The sequence below is a fragment of the Chionomys nivalis genome, chromosome 1, assembly GCF_950005125.1.
Source record: "Chionomys nivalis chromosome 1, mChiNiv1.1, whole genome shotgun sequence".
Classification (NCBI taxonomy): domain Eukaryota; kingdom Metazoa; phylum Chordata; class Mammalia; order Rodentia; family Cricetidae; genus Chionomys; species Chionomys nivalis.
The window spans coordinates 184,170,596-184,186,925 of record NC_080086.1 but is presented as its reverse complement, the minus strand read 5'-3'; the positions used below and the strand labels follow the sequence as shown (position 1 = coordinate 184,186,925).

The window sequence follows — 16,330 nt, the reverse complement described above, 5'->3', positions numbered from 1 at the left end:
TGGCACAGCTGCTCTTTAACAGCTTCCTAAAAGAAGCAGTCTTTTTGAGCGCATGAGCAACATTTATTGCTGCATTTTTATTAATGGCTATTTATTATACAAAATAATGAGCTTCATGGAATTTTTATGTATGTATATATAACACATATTAGTCAAATTCACCTCTCATTATCTTCTTCAGAACCTCCCCACTATTGGTCCCTTCCTCTTCCTAAATAGCTCTCGTTAAGTTAAGCTTTGATGTTGACTTGGTTGGATTCAGAACTAGTTAGGAGATGCAACTCTGCACACAGCTATGATGGTGGTTCTAGAAAGGAGAGCTCACTTTGAGCAGGCAGTGCCATCCCATGGACTGGGGTCCTAGACGGAATTAAACAGGGGGAGGGGGAAGCCAGTTGTCTGTGGGCACAATGTGTCCAATTGCTTTCCACTCTTCCTTGCCACTTTGCCTTCCAAAACGGGAGCGACACTATCCCCTCAACCCAGGATCCCAGATAAATCCTTTCTCCCTCAAACAGCTTTTGTCAAGAATGAGAAAAGGAAATAAATATTTGTCTTCCTCGTGATTTTATCTCATTTTCAGAAACCCAGATTCTACAGGAGGGAGAGCATGGAAGGTTTGTCTTTCTGAGCACGTTTCTTTGGTTCGATATCATGTTCTCCAGCTCACTTCACTTTCCTACACATGACATCATTCCATTTTCCTTTTGGATGGATCATATGATACGTGTACATATACCGCATTTACTTTATTGCTCACTCGTTAATGGGTACCTAGGTCAATTCCACATCTTGGCTGTTCTGAGGAGCACTGTGGTGATATGAGAAGTGAGGTTCTGTATGCCACCTTAGATTCCTCAAGGAATCACACACTCAGGGCTACCAGCCAGTTACATTATTCTCACGAGTCCTAGAGATTGCTTAATTTCTACTGAGAAGTATATGTCATGAAACTATGAAAGATTAAGGGTACACCACGGGACAGGATGCAGCAATCAGGTTGGCCCGCCCACTTAAGCTGTCCAACTGAAGACTATTCTCCTATTTGACCAGATGGTGCTTCATGGCTCATAGAAATTAAAGTAGATTTAGCTCCTTAGAGATGAAAAAAGGCCATTTTATTGTCTCTAGATGTTGAAAAGAAACACATGGGTATAACTTACTGCATTTTGTATTACTGTGATTCATAGATACTGTGGAGCTTACCAACTGAAGATCTATGTCAAGCCTGCAGTAAACAACATTATTACAGGAACTATTTCTTCTTCTCCAAATAGTTCCAATTTCAATTTGTGTACAGTGTGTCGAGATACAACACAAACTTAGAGACTACAGCACAGCATAAAAAGACTTGCATTCTTTGGGAAATCAAAAGATTTCTGTTACTTTAATATTGTCTACAGTTTAGTGACTTAGACACAAACCTGAAGAGTCAACGCTTAGCTCAAGTCAAACTTTAGCCACCCATGGCAGAGTCTATTGCAATAGACTTAGGCAATGCTCTAAGGACTGACAACTTCGGGAAGCCCTACTGTGCCCTTTCTGGGAGAATCCACTATTCTATTGCTCTGACAGAGTCATGAGACCATAAGAAGACCTGTGCTTAACCAGAGGTCACAGGTATGACCTGTTTTTGTTGTTTCAGATATGTGGTGTGTGTGTGCGCACACGCATGCGCGCATGTTCAATGTGTAAATGTTTACATGGGCGTGTGCATGTATTCTGTGTGTAGAGACAAGAGGTTGATGTGGAAGTCTTCTTCACCCATTCTCTATCTTACGTTTTTTGAGATAGTCACTCATTAAACCTGGAACTCACTGATCGGGCCAGACTGACTGGCCAGTGAGGTCCACGGATTCATCTCCCACCTAGTGCTGGGCTTAAAGACATATGACACATGACAGGCTTTTGCATGGGTGCTATGAATTGAATTCAGTTCCTCATGCTTGCCCAGCAAGAGCGCATTAATCCATCTCCCCAGAGTATGACTCGCTGGTGCTGAAGTGTTCTCTCTACATGAAAAAGCAACTCCCGGAGAGTACTGAAGAAAGGCTCTCACACTGGTGACTAACAATACAGTTAATTCCTAGAACAACACACTCTAAGATGGGTTCTACGGACCTGTAATTCTTATTACTTTAGAGGATAAGGCAGGAAGAGCTTAAGTTTAAGGTCTGCCTGGTCAGCTTAGCAGACCTAGGCTCAAAACAAAAGGCAGAAGAGAGGACTAGGGTTAGATCAGTGTTAGAGCATTGTGTGATAACCCAAGTTTATATTTCTGACCCCAGAAAAAAATAACGAAAAGAATAACAGCATGCTCATGTTGGAGGTGGGATTTTAAGTAGAGTATGTATAATCTGGGGAGCAATAGTGATGTGTTATAGTATATTGATGTGTTTATTTTATTCATAAAGGGTATTTCTTAGAAAATTTGAGTCATTATTAGCAAATGTATTTTTAAATCACGTGAAATTACAAAATAATAGATTGTCATTAGAAAGCACCAAGAACCATTAAGGGAATGTAGAAAATGGTCCTGGGGGCGCATGTTTATAAACTCCACACTGGGCAGTGGGAGGAAGGAGGATTGTGGATTTAAGACGAGGCTCAGTTATAACCACCCAAGAATGTGAAGCCAGTCTGGGCCATGTGACAGTATGTTTCAAAATCAAAAAACAACAACAAAAACAGACAAAAGTAATTAAGTAAGTAAGTAAATAAATAAATAAATAGGCAAAATAATAGGGACTCAGGGTGTGGTTCAATAATAAAATCCTTAGTAAAGAGAGGACAAAAAGTCTGGGATGCAGTCCTAGCACTATCTACAGAAAAACCAATACCCTCCATACGAATTTCAATAAAAAGTTCTTATGGCAACATTAAAAAGACAACAGCTAGGTCAATTTGCAGCTCATCCTGAAAATATGAGTTTTCTAATTTATTTCTGAAGGTCAAAGGAAAATGTTCAAGTATTTTAAAAGTTAAATGTGGTGGAAGGGACAGGGAGGGCTAGGGGAACGGGAATGGGGTAGGTGTGATGAAAACACATTATATACATCTACAACATTTGCAAAGAGCGAAAGAAGAGCTACCCCTGCTTTCAGAAAACTGCTAGCTAGAGGGCAAACTGAGTGACTTCCTGAGCTCATTGCTAACCAGTATCAGAAGAGGATGAGCACTCAGGGCTTGACGTTGCTCTCCTGAAGTCAGTTCTGGAACTGCGCCTCTTGACCTTGGTGTCTCTTTACTAGGGGTCACCACACCTTGTTTCTTGTATGGCTTTCATCTCTCCCTCAGAATCAAATGAGAAACCTCTAAGGAATGTGCAGACTTGTGGCCCAGCATTGCATTCGATGCCGGCACCACTGCATGATTTTCCAGTGTCATCGTAAAATATATTCATTAAAAGGTCTTTGCACCAAAAAAAGAAAAGAAAAAGAAAACATGCAACTAATCTCTGATATTTATAGCCCAAACTCCGCTAATATAAAAGCACCCATGAATCTTTTGTAATTGCTATTCTTCCATCAGGAGTGCCCCTTCAGTTCCTCCTAGACAGCCAGACAACAACTCAACAGACCCCAAGGCCACCAACACTCACTCACTCCTCTCCACTGTTCTCAGCTTCCTTTACCTCTCACTACAACAGATACTTCCGATCTTCCGCTCTAGCGACAAACTGTTAGTGATGGCTTCACAGAGCACTCCTGGTACACCTTCACAGACTCCTCCGCCAAGAGCACTCACTCTCTCAGGGAATGGTTCCCATCTGTCCAACATTAGACTTTCCTTCAGTCATTAGCTTGATTCTTCCCAGTCACCTCTGATACTTGCTCCATTTCTTGTCATGTTTCTCCATGTAAATGTCAAACATCTTCTCTGTAAATCTTCCCTTGGGGACAAAACACATTCCTATGCCATGTGTGTGCTTCAGAGATGAGAACATGAAGTGTCCAGTCTGATCCCAAACTTCTTACTCGGGTGAGCTTGATAAGTTATCACTAGAAAGACTGGTTCTGTATGGTTCCTTTATTTGCACAATAGAGCACAATAGTGTGCTTACATTAAACAGGAATCTCAGGAGACCAGTGTTTTAGGGTCCTGAACTAAAGGGAGACACAGTACAACTCCTCATCGATAAATAGAAAACTGACCTATTGAGCTCACTTCCAAAAATAAAGGATAAAGCAAACAAAAACCAAAGGCTCAGTGGCAGAAAGAACATGTGCATAGCACGCTACAGACCATGAGCCCCATCACCATTGTCCAATAGGTAGGGAGAGAGGGAGAGGGTCAGACTCTGCCTGTTATCATCTTCCCATTCTCACCTTCCAAGGAAAGTTAATTTTGGAGTAGCCAATTGGCTTTTGTTCTCTTGCTTCTGTTCTCTTTACTTTTTCTCTGTCCATAAAACAACCTTCATCTATTCAGTTATCCATCACTCATTCTATCTTTATAGAATAAATTAGAATTGAAAACAAAATTAAGAATATTAAAAATAAATCACTGTAATTTTATACTTCTGTACATGTAAGTATTGAGCATGGTGCCAGTGGTTTAAAAACATGTTTTCAATTCATAATAGACCAGGTTGCTTAGGGATATGTGACTGTGCATGCTTTTCTTTTTACTGAAACTATAAGAGAACTGACCACATTTAACATGTAGATATATCTAGAAATGAACTGGACAAGGTATATTTTGACAACCACAAAACACATTACAGGTAGATTTACTACCAATAATGGAAAAGTACTGCTGATTCAGATAGCTCTTTTACAAAGATTATTAATAAGTCCTTGAAAAAATTATGATAATTTGAGGGTTCTTGAGAAGAATGAAGAATATAGGCACCAGGAGAAAGCCTCTAGCACTAGATGTGACTGACCTTTGTACATCCCTTCCATGGGGTCACTCCCTATCCTGTTGGCACTAGATTCACCCAACTGTGGGAGGGGGCACCAGGATTTTGCCATCACGCTTGAGGACCTGGGTTCAATTCCCAGCATGAAAATTTCCTTAAGTCTTAAAGAAATGACAAATTAATCAAACAAAGAAAAACACTGAGCTATGAAAGGCTTTTGCTTTCTCTAGCATCAAGGATGAGTTCAGTAAACAGAGAATATACAAGTCTCCAGGGCAGGAGATCCCTAGATGTCTGTAAGGCTTCAAGATAGAACACAGCATGGAGGTGATTGAGTATCATGCCCTCTGGAAGCACAGACTGCTGGTACCTGAACCAGTAGGCAGAGTTCTGAGAATGCTCTGTATGTCTAAAGTGAAGTGATAGCATCATCACTTCATCCTATGCTGTGATGGCTATTTTCAATTGTTAACTTGACTATATCTGGAATGAACTAAGACCCAAGCAGCTGGGCACACCTGTGTGGGATATTTTTTTTTTATTAAATCATTTGAAGTGGGCAGACCCATTTTTAATCTAGATATTTAATCTGGGCCACACCTACTGTCAGCCTATATAGAGGGCATAGAAAGTTGAAGCTCGCTCTTTTTTCCTGTTTGCTCTCACTCTTACTGGCAAGTCCATCCCCTTATTGCTATTAAAGCCTACTTCTTTGGGATTCTAGCATGTACTGAACACCACCTATGATATCCAGCCTCATGGACTGAACAACTACTGGATCTTAGATCTTCTGTTGGTAGACAGCCATTATTGAACTAGTTGTACTATAGTCTTTAAGCCATTCTGATAAATCCCCATATGTGTGTGTACATATATGTCTCTATCTGTTTGTTCCTTTATAAAACCCTGACAAATACATATGCTAAAGATCAAATAAGCTAATAAGACACAGCATACACTAAATAAATGCTGTCTTGGCATATCGTATCTCATTAAAGTCTTTTAAGCCTTTTGGAGTCCATCACACAGTCCTGAAACTTCACCTTTTCATCCTCTCCAGGGATACCTGGTTCTGTTCTGGTGGAGGACAATTCTGTATTCTGTCAATTACATTTTACATAAATGCTGATTGGCCAGTAGCCAGACAGGAAGTAGAGGTGGGGAAGTGAGAACAGGAGTATTCTGGGAAGAAGGAAGCTCCTTCTTCCTGCCCAGACCACGGGAGAAGTAGGATGTGACCTACCCTGCCTAAAAAGGTACAGAGTCATGTGGCTAACATAGATAAGAATAATGGGTTGATAAAAGTTAAAAGAGTTAATAAGAAGCCTGAGCTAATGGACCAATCAGTTTATCATTAATATAGACTCTCTGTGTGATTTTCGTTGGGGCTTACCAGCTGCAGGAACTGGGAAGGACAGAAAACCCAACAAGTCCGGACATGTTACACTGTTCTATACTAATTTTTCATATTATCAATGAAATACCCTTATTTAAACTTATTTTCAATAGCAAATGTATATTGCCTTAAATGTGAATGGTCTGACTATTAGTGATGCCCCTATACTTCAGAAAACAATCCACTTAACTGCCTATGGTACCCAGAGGCTTGCTCCTTCTAAGAAAATAGGAATTACTGAACTCCATTTATTTTGTTTTTAGATCTAATAAAAATTTGTATATGATTCAGATACTGGGACCATATACTAAACTAAAAAGTGTCCAGTTTCCTCAGTTCTGCTGTTGTTCAATTTGTATCATCCTCGGGTAGAGGCTGAGGAGCTACACAGAGTAACACCCTGGGCTCTTGAGCATGGAGCAGTGCACTGTGTGGTTGGTGGTTCCAAGAACAGTACCCAGAATGAAGCCACGAACGGAGAGGCACCAAACGTGTGCACCACAGGAGGAATGGGAGACTCTGTAGGTGTGAACTCAACAGCCACAAGAAGGCAACGGTTTCTGATTTACAGTGGAGCATGGAAGGGGAGACAACTTCGCCTTATGAAGGGCGAAGGCAAACTATGAGTTTTGACTTTCTGCCATCTAAATCTTCCAACCCTCATTGTATCCTCGTGTTCATTCCCTTATTACCCTGCCTGTCTTCTCAGTGCTGATAAATGAATATGTAGCTGGACACATTAAATGTCTCTGTTTCCCTTTTCTGTCTTCTCAAGCCTACAGTTGCCAGTGTGGAATTTTTCAGCACCTCCTTCATTGTAAACCTATCACAAGAGGGAAAGCAAGGCCTGGCAGCCAGGCCTTTGCTGATTCATGGTTGAGGTAAAAATAACTCATGCAAAAATCTCAGCTCAAACCCACAGATCTGAGCCTCCTGGGTCCCATTCATAGTTGCCTTGCAATGTTTCTGGGTCATCAAAATTAAAATTTATTTTAAAATGCAAAAAGACCCTGGAGTGAGCTACAATTATCTTTCATGTGCAAAGTATGGTAAATACTCTTCCTAAAATTGTTGTTATGGATGGCTGTCCCCCATGTTAGTAATGGAGAAACATCTTGAAAGCAATTTAAAAGACAGTTATATGTGTGATAAGCTAGCCATTTCACAATGAAACGACACTGAATACAAATGGCAGAATAAAATGCAATCATGCAAAACAGGAAGAACGGGCACCCAGAAGAAAGTAAACAGAATAATTTGGTTTGGGGTGGGGGGCTTGCTATTTCTTTGTCTAGAATTAGAAATCACTTCGTATAAAAAAATTCTTTGCTTTATGATCCTACTCTAAAGCATCTGAATATGTCTACCAATTACTTTCCTGATCTTCCGTGAGGCTGAGGAGAGGGGATGTGGCCCATGTTTGACGATCACGTGTACTGTTGTGGGCTTCCTAGAGGAAGTAAGTGAAATGAAGGATCGGGGCCAGGGAGGTACGCTCAGAAGCGGATGCAGTGACTACCCACTGTCCTTCAGCATCAGCAGGGCAGAGGAGCGAGCCCTAGGGGCCAGCTTCTCAGTCAGAGCCAACTGCTGCTGACCAGCTCTGCAGAGAACACCACCTAGGATTCTGGATAGTCGGACCACATGCCCTAATATCCTGACCATACTGAACCCTGCTGTGGAAAGACTAACAATTCTGTGAACCAGTCGATACATGCAATTACCCTTTCGGCCTCAATCGAGGCTTACTGGTGTCACATGCCCCAAACTAAGGTTTCTGCTATGCACACCCAACGCTATGAAACTGACCTGATTGTGCACAGCTCCCACCTTGAAGAAACTTTAGCTAATATAGAGCTAAAGTTTCACTGGCCAAGATACCGCTTCTCTGAATTTCTCCAGATATGATTTAGGCATATTTTAAAAGGCTTTGCTCAAATGTTCTATTCCAGGGCTAGAAACCGTACTTTCAAAGTATATATCTGAAAATACATAGATTTATTTTCTTTCCAAATGTCTAAATACATTAGAATGAAAGATCTATTAAAAGATGAAGAACCAGATTAAAAAAAAAAACAGACCCCCAAATTTCATTTCACCCCGTGTTCCTGGCACAGGACACGGAGTAGATTACTCCAGGCAAAATTCCCCATGCTGGCTACTCATTAGCTTATTCAAAGTGGTTTGAAAGGCTCAGCCTATTTGCCAAATTGACTCCTGCCCAAATTTCCCTGGCACACAAACTACCAAACAGTTAGCTCTCCTATGAGCAGTCTCAGCGGGAGCCAGCACACGCATGAGCGCAGTCTCTGCTGGGCCTTGCAGGCCCGCCGCAGCAGTACAAGGGCCAATGTCTCAGAATCACCGAAGAGACACGCCAGTGTCAGATAGTACAAACTGGAGTTGCAGACCATGAGACCTTCCCCTTCGGGGACTTCCACGCAACAGCAAAGCTAAGAGCGAGACTTAATAAGGATAATGAACTTCTCAAACGACAGAGGGCCGTGAAGGCATTTGGTTACCTTGGCGGAGGGTTGAAGTGGGGAGGAGAGAGGCAGGGAGGGGAGCGGTGGTGGCGCATGCCTTTAATCCCAGCACTCGGGCGGCAGAGGCAGGCGGATCTCTGTGAGTTCGAGACCAGCCTGGTCTACAGAGCTAGTTCCAGGACAGGCTCCAAAACCACAGAGAAACCCTGTCTCGAAACCCCCCCCCCCCAAAAAAAATCAATTAATAAAAAAGAAAAACATATTTACTTTCCATACTAAAGGTGACATAGACTTTTCTTGTTAGAAAAGAAAAGATAACTTCGGGGTTTCTGATTTTATCAATATTTTCTTTATAACAAACAGGGTAGAATACAAAATCTAAGTGTTTCCCACACACTGCAATCTGCTGGAACAGAATATTCTTTAAACACAAAAAAGCAGCAATGTCCACCTAAGGGCCCTTCACTGAGCTTTCACAGCCAATGAGTCTGACCATAAAAGGACTCCTGTACTCCGTTATACAGAGGAGGCAGGCCCACTGGCTGTTTTCTATGAGCCTCTCTGGACCCATAGGACAGAAGCTCTTTCCTTTCCCTCCCAGTCAGGTTGGAAATGACCCAGTCATTCAGAAAAAAACAGGATGTACATTGATCGAAAAAAAAAAAAGAGTCAGCTAAATAATAAAATCTTTCATTCAACTAACTACAAAGAGGTCCTTCATGGTCTCCTGAAAACAAAATGATAAACTGCAGAATATAAGTAGAATTTTGAAAATAACACAGCTCATGTAATAAACGAAGACAAACTATTTTCTTAAGTTTTGATAATGCAGCAGAAAATCCAGCAGAGATCATTTGTTACTATCCAGCCCATTGGGCACGTTAAGAACATAATTAAAATGTATCTTCTCCAAGAAATATGGATGAGACCCAGTGACATCAGCCACAGTGCACTGGCTTCTGCTTCTGTGGTTTGTGGGGAGCTCTGAAAACCTCCAGGGGCCTCAGTGGTTATTTGAGGGATTGGTAGGAGGCTTGCGATGTCCAGAGGAAACAGGACTGGTTTCCTATTAGGGAGCATTCTGCTCTCCGTCCTGCCTTTTTGCCAGGTGCTTTAGTTTTCTGCCATGTAACATACTGATAAAAATATCTGCTTTTATCCCATGTCTATAAGGAGCGTGTTGGCATTCATATGTTAATGAAAAATAGAACAACAGCAAAAACACACAGCTTAAATGATAATGGCATAATAAATATTTATAGTTAGGCACATTCAGGCTATTAACTACCAGGTCTTAAATGTGAGGTGCAAGGAATCCTTTGAAAAGGACAGGAGGAAAAAAAAACACTGCTTTATGCTTTAATGATTGCAGGGAGAAACTGTCCATTTTAATTCCAATTATAACAAAGAACAGCAGAATCTCAGACTTCCTGAGTCTACTCAGAAAAGGAACAATGATATTGGCAGTTTATTGGAACAAAATAGGAACTTCCAACTCTTTATAGCCGACCACAGTGTGTGTGTGTTATCAAATTACTCTTCTATGAAGCATGTACTCAAGTGTAAGAAGAGTGAGCATGCTGTGGGAGATGGAGGAGACTGGCTTAAGTGAAGACATGTGCCAACTAGAGTGCTGTAGCCACCAAATCCCAGAGGTGGCTTTAAGAGGACATCTGGTGACAACCATGCTCTCATCCTATCCTCTTCAGCTACTTTCATTTCTGTACAGAAATAATAGAAAGTAAAATAATAAAAAGTTCTATTTGTAAAACATCTTAAATTTGGTTTTGTATTAGATCATTATGTCTTACTCTGATGGAGAACCTCCTTCAGCCAATGACCTTTAAGAGGCTGGACCAGGTTAGGGCATGACCAAAAAGCCATGGTCACACCCAGCTTAGTCTCTTCTTCCCTTGCTCCACACCTTGATGTTGGATCCCTGCTCCTGTTCTGTGAGTTTTCCCTTTTAATAAAGAATAACCTTAGAATACTCTTTTCGGAATTAGCTTGAAATTATTTGACTCGTGTTAAGATGGGGCCCCACATCAATGACTCCTCCTGGTTGATATGATGTCATAATGCTAACAGCACTACTATAAGACCAGTTTTGGGCACCAAATGGTTCCAAATTCATTAGCTGAAATGGTGCACCATCTTCTTACATCATTCTGGCTAGAATTCCAAATAAGAACTTAAAAAAAAAAAACCCTATTGGCTGGATAATCAGAGACCATTTGCAATTATACAGGACAATAATCTTAAAATTTAACCATCATTTTACTTTTACAGGATCCCATACAAAGAACATTACCCCCAGGACAGCTGGAAGCAGTTCTAGAAGATGATGTCCCCTTTCCCAAAAAAGTTTGTCCTCAGCGTTAGGGACATCATTTAGGGGTTGATTATTACTCGTATAGGGTTGGGGGTTGGGAGTAAATTATGGAGGCCCAGAGATTGCCTTCAAAAAAAAAAGAGGGAAAATTGAATGGGATAATAGATAGACTAGTATGACCTTACTCACACTAATAATAATAATAATAATAATAGTGAGTAATATAGTGTATACTTATGAGCTATTATTTATGGACAATTTATATTGGTATAGATTCTTGTATATTGATACAAGTTCAAATGATATTTGTTATTTATTAAATATTCTTTTATTTCTGTTTACAATATTTGTATACCTATGAAGTTATTTTCTTAGATTGTATGCACACATGTTTCTACATCTGTTAAAGACATTTTGTATATTGATACAATTTTAGGATATATTTATCATATTATATTATACATTTATACCTCTGATCAAGATACTTAGACATTGTTTACATTTGAGGTCATTGTCCTCATTCACTCCACAGTTGTTTAACGATTGTTTAATATTCTGATATGAAGTCTTAGTCTTTAAGTTATATAGATATTAAGTATTATAGGTCAATAGTCATTCATGATTGTCATACTTATAGTCAGATTAATCAGTTTCTTTAGCTACATAGAGATTGTATTTTGCATAATTAGGTAATCTTCAACCGCTTCAAAGATCTGTAGAACATTGCATTTAAATAATTTAGGGCTCTGCCAACATGAGATACGATTGTTCCTGGTAGCACCCATCTATTCCTGAGAGAACATTGAACACCAAAGACACTCCACTTGGAGCTGGTTTTCTTCTTGGCACAACTGGCCTTTGGTCAAAGAAGTGCCCATGCCTCAACCACTGACAAAATGTTCGATGTCTAGACAGGACAAGTAGGGTACAAGAAAAAAGACTGCCAAACCTTGCCAAGGCAAGGTAAGACGGTTCTGAAAATTTTCCTGCCTCAGAAAGTGGTCTGTCAGTTACTCTAGGCCTCAGCCAAAGTTGGTTGCTTCAACTTTGCTAATGAGAGATTGGGTGATTGCCCAGGTAGCCAGTTGTCTCTGTCATCTACTGCATGTTTTGGAAGTTCTTGATTACACTTCATGCCTACTCAAGTAATATTATCTCCCTTTTCAGGCCTTAGATGGAATTGAAGATTAGATAGTCGTAGTTACCTACTTCTTATGATCTAGCCAAGCTATTTCTAATACAAGACTTGGACTCCTTAGGATAAAATGATTATTAAAACATTTAGTATATGCTCCTTGCTTAATATTGTTTATAGTGGTTGCAATTCTAATTTTTATATTTGATATCTGGTCTTAGTGTATATAGTTTTGCATTGGGTTTGAAACTCTCATATTTAGCCAAAACGGGGAGGTTATGGGGAACCTCCTTCAGCTAATGGCCTTTAAGAGGCTGGACCAGGTTAGGGCATGACTTAGGGACCAAAAAGCCATGGTCATGCTCAGCTCAGCCTCTTCTTGTTTTGCTCCACACCTTGATGTTGCATCTCTGTTCCTGTTCGTGAGTTTTCCCTTTTAATAAACTCTATTCGGAGTTAGCTTAGGATTATTTGACATGCCTTTCTCCCCAATGGATGCATTCCCCATCATTACTCGGGATTGTTTCATCTTTCCATCCTCCTGCCTCAGCTGTTGCAACACCTGGGACTGCAGGCATGATCCACTGTGCCTGCCTGCGAAGTATTTTAAATAGATTGTAGATAAACTAAGTTGGGGTTGCTTGCACATGACTGGAGGGTCCTGGTTAAACTGTAGAAAGAAGCCACTATGTGGTTAATTTCATTTCACTGTCCTAGAGAAATGAGGCCCACTATCACCAGATCCATATTTTAAATAAAATATTAAACATTCCATGAAAATATTCATTTGTCATACTTTTATGATTTGGTTATTTTTAGTTACATTATATGCTTAGAAAACGTACCATATTCCTTCCTATAAATGTAATATTAACAAACCAGCCGCCATCAGAGATGGATTCATTGTTCCAGACTGCTACAGAAAAAACAAGTGACTGTCTCAGTACCTTTTTCTGCCTGTTCTCAGCGGCAGCCAGCTGTGTGGACATCCTTTCTTGCATTTTTCTGCAGTGGGCCATGACAGCTTCAAGAATGGAGAGTGGGTTGGTGCAGACTGGCTTCTCTTTGTCACCAGCACCTGCTTCGTAGTCTCTCTGCAGTGCCAGAAAGGGGTCGTTTAGGTTAAATCTCCCATATCGTTCCTGGATAAACACCTCCTTCCTGCGAGCCTACAACAGAATTGGAGAAATGCATTAAAAAAATAAATGGCACTAACGGAAAGATATTTAACCCAGAGGTTCTGAGACTTCTTTTCTGAACGGTACTCAAGGTTACTATAAAGGTTGACAGTGTTGTCAAATGGTTAGCCAAGCCAGAAGGAGTCCATGTCTAACAAGCTTGGCAAGCCATTTGGCCTGTTTCCAAAGTTTCTTGGCAGTATAATTGAGATATTGGGTGTCCCCAAAGACCCAAATACAGAAAACTTGGGACCCTGGGTTTGTTGCTACTAGGAGATGGCAGAAATTTTAGAACAGTGGTTCTCAACCCTCTGGGGTCCCATGACTCTTTCACAGGGGTTGCTTAAGATCATTCAACAACATAGGAATTTACACTACAGTTCATAAAAAAATTACAGTTAGGAAGCAGCAATAACTAATTTTATGCTTGGGGGTCACCACAGCATGAACTGTACTAAAGGGTCACAACATTAGAAAGGCTGAGAAGCACTGCCTTAGGAGGTAGATGGGAATCAGACTACTGGGAATATGTGCTTGAGGGTAGCATTAGAATCAAGATTCTTCCTCCCCTGTTCACTTCACAGGCTGACCTCCTGAAGCAACCAAGTCTCCTGCACAGCCGAGTCCCACCTTGAAGTACCACACTCTTGTGACCGTGACCTCTGAAACTGATCCACAGCAAGCCATTGCTCTTCTTGATTGTCTCAGATATTTTGTCCTGGTTACTGAAGGCTAACGCACGTCACATTGGAATGATGTTTTCAGCGGTTGGAAGATTGTTCAGTGGGTTAACAGCACTTGCTCCGCAAGCAGGAGGGCATGAGCTCAATCCTTACCACCTACATTATGAGCCACGGGTGCAACACGCAAACCATATCCCCACCACTGGGAGGGGCAAAGACAGCAGGATCTGTTTCGTTTCTTTTTCAGTCACCCTGGCCCAAAGGGTGAGCCCCAAATTCAGGCAGAGACTATGGGAATAAGGGAATAAGGCAGAGAGCAATAGACCAAGGCTTCCAGTCTCCTCCTCCAGTGGTGTAGGAGGTTCTTCTCTATTTGTGTTGCTTTCGTTGGTTGAATAAAGAAGCTGCCTTGGCCTTTTAATAGGGAAGCCCTTAGATGGGTGAAGTAGACAGAACTGAATTCTGGGAGGAAGAAGGCAAAGTCAAAGAGAGCCGCCATGGAGCTGCCCGCCATGAAGATGCCAGGTCAGACAGGCTGAATCTTTTCTGGTAAGCCACGGCCTTATGGTGACACAGATTATTAGAAATGGGTTGAATCAAGATGTGAGAGTTAGCGAATAAGAGGCTAGAGCTAATGGGCCAGGCAATGATTTAATTAATAGATTTCCGTGTGCTTATTTCAGGGGATAAGATAGCTAGGTGGCACACTGCTATCATACAACACTCCAGCCTCTGTATAGGTACACATGAACATGCACACATACATGTACATGTAATACACACGTGGTGAGGGGAGAAAGGGGGAAGAGGGGAAGAACAGACACACAGAGGAAGAGTGAATATGAATGCCTTTTACTGTTGCGGGAGGTCCTTCTGCTCCTCCAGCCAATAGCCGCTGAGATACCAGCCCATTGGGGCGTGGTCTCCTTCCCTTTAAAAAAGCGGCTACTTCCCTCCTTGCTCTTTTTACTTCCTGCTCCAGTTCTGGCGACTAGACTTCTTCCTAATTGCGCAGAGGGCTGTTGTCTGGGATGGTGATCTGTAAGTTTTTTCCCCTTTAAATAAATACCACCCTATCAATCATAATTCCAAACTGGTGTGGGATTGTTTATGACTTACGCCATCATTTTACACTAAAATTGATATAAGTAGAACTTTTACATAATACTTTATTCCTCCAAGGATCTGAATAACATAGGTAAAGTCTTTGCAGTTTTATATAAAATCCATGAGGCTGGCGAAATGGCTGAGTACTTAAGAGACTGGTGGCGCTTCCAGAAGACCCAAGGTTGATTCCCAGCACTCACAGGGCAGCTGACAGCCATCTCTAACTTGGGTTCCTGGGGGTCCAATGCCCTCTTCTGGCCTCCTGAGGCACCAGGAAAAAAATGTGGTGCACAGACATATATGCAGACAAAATACCCATACATCAAATACATAGATATATATATAGACAGATTAACAGACAAAATATTTAGAAAGATTTTTACAAAAATAAAATAAAATTCATGATCACTGCCAACTATACTGATGTATCAAATTATTATATTGTCAGCCATAAATTTCTATAATTGAAAAAAAAATTTAGAAAAAGCCAAATTAGAAATTTTGATAATTAAAATTAACCTTAGGGGGGCTGGAGAGATGGCTCAGCGGTTAAGAGCATTGCCTGCTCTACCAAAGGTCCTGAGTTCAATTCCCAGCAACCACATGGTGGCTCACAACCATCTGTAATGGGGTCTGGTGCCTTCTTCTGGCCGGCAGGCATACACACAGACAGAATATTGTATACATAATAAATAAATAAAAAAAAATAAATAAAATTAACCTTAGGAAAAGTACCTCTATATTTACAGAATTTATATTTCAAATGGTAATCAAGCTAACTAAGAGCCACAAATAAATTTGGTGTTTTGGTCCTAGCCAGAAAGTCATCATAAGGATATTTGATAAAAAAATAAAATAATCTGGGCTGGAGAGATGGCTCAGTGGTTAAGAGCATTGCCTGCTCTTCCAAAGGTCCTGAGTTCAATTCCCGGCAACCACATGGTGGCTCACAACCATCTGTAATGAGGTCTGATGCCCTCTTCTGGCCTACAGACATACACACAGACAGAATATTGTATGCATAATAAATAAATAAATATTAAAAATAATAAAATAAAATAATCTGTAAAATTCATTTTTATAAGAAAATATATTTGTAAAAGTTTATCCAACTCTAAAGGCCTACAGAATAATTGAGAAAATAAAATT

The 16,330-nt window shown here is 40.7% G+C and overlaps 1 protein-coding gene across 4 annotated transcripts in view; it reads right to left on the bottom strand.

Moving 5' to 3' along the window:
• Nucleotides 1-16,330, bottom strand: part of Cttnbp2 (cortactin binding protein 2) — a 154,210-nt gene that overhangs the window by 76,465 nt on the left and 61,415 nt on the right. For all 4 annotated transcript variants that reach the window (XM_057761670.1, XM_057761636.1, XM_057761653.1 and 1 more), the window contains exon 3: nucleotides 13,161-13,382. In XM_057761670.1, coding sequence (XP_057617653.1) covers nucleotides 13,161-13,382 — 222 coding nt within the window. The remainder of the gene's footprint in view (nucleotides 1-13,160; nucleotides 13,383-16,330) is intronic.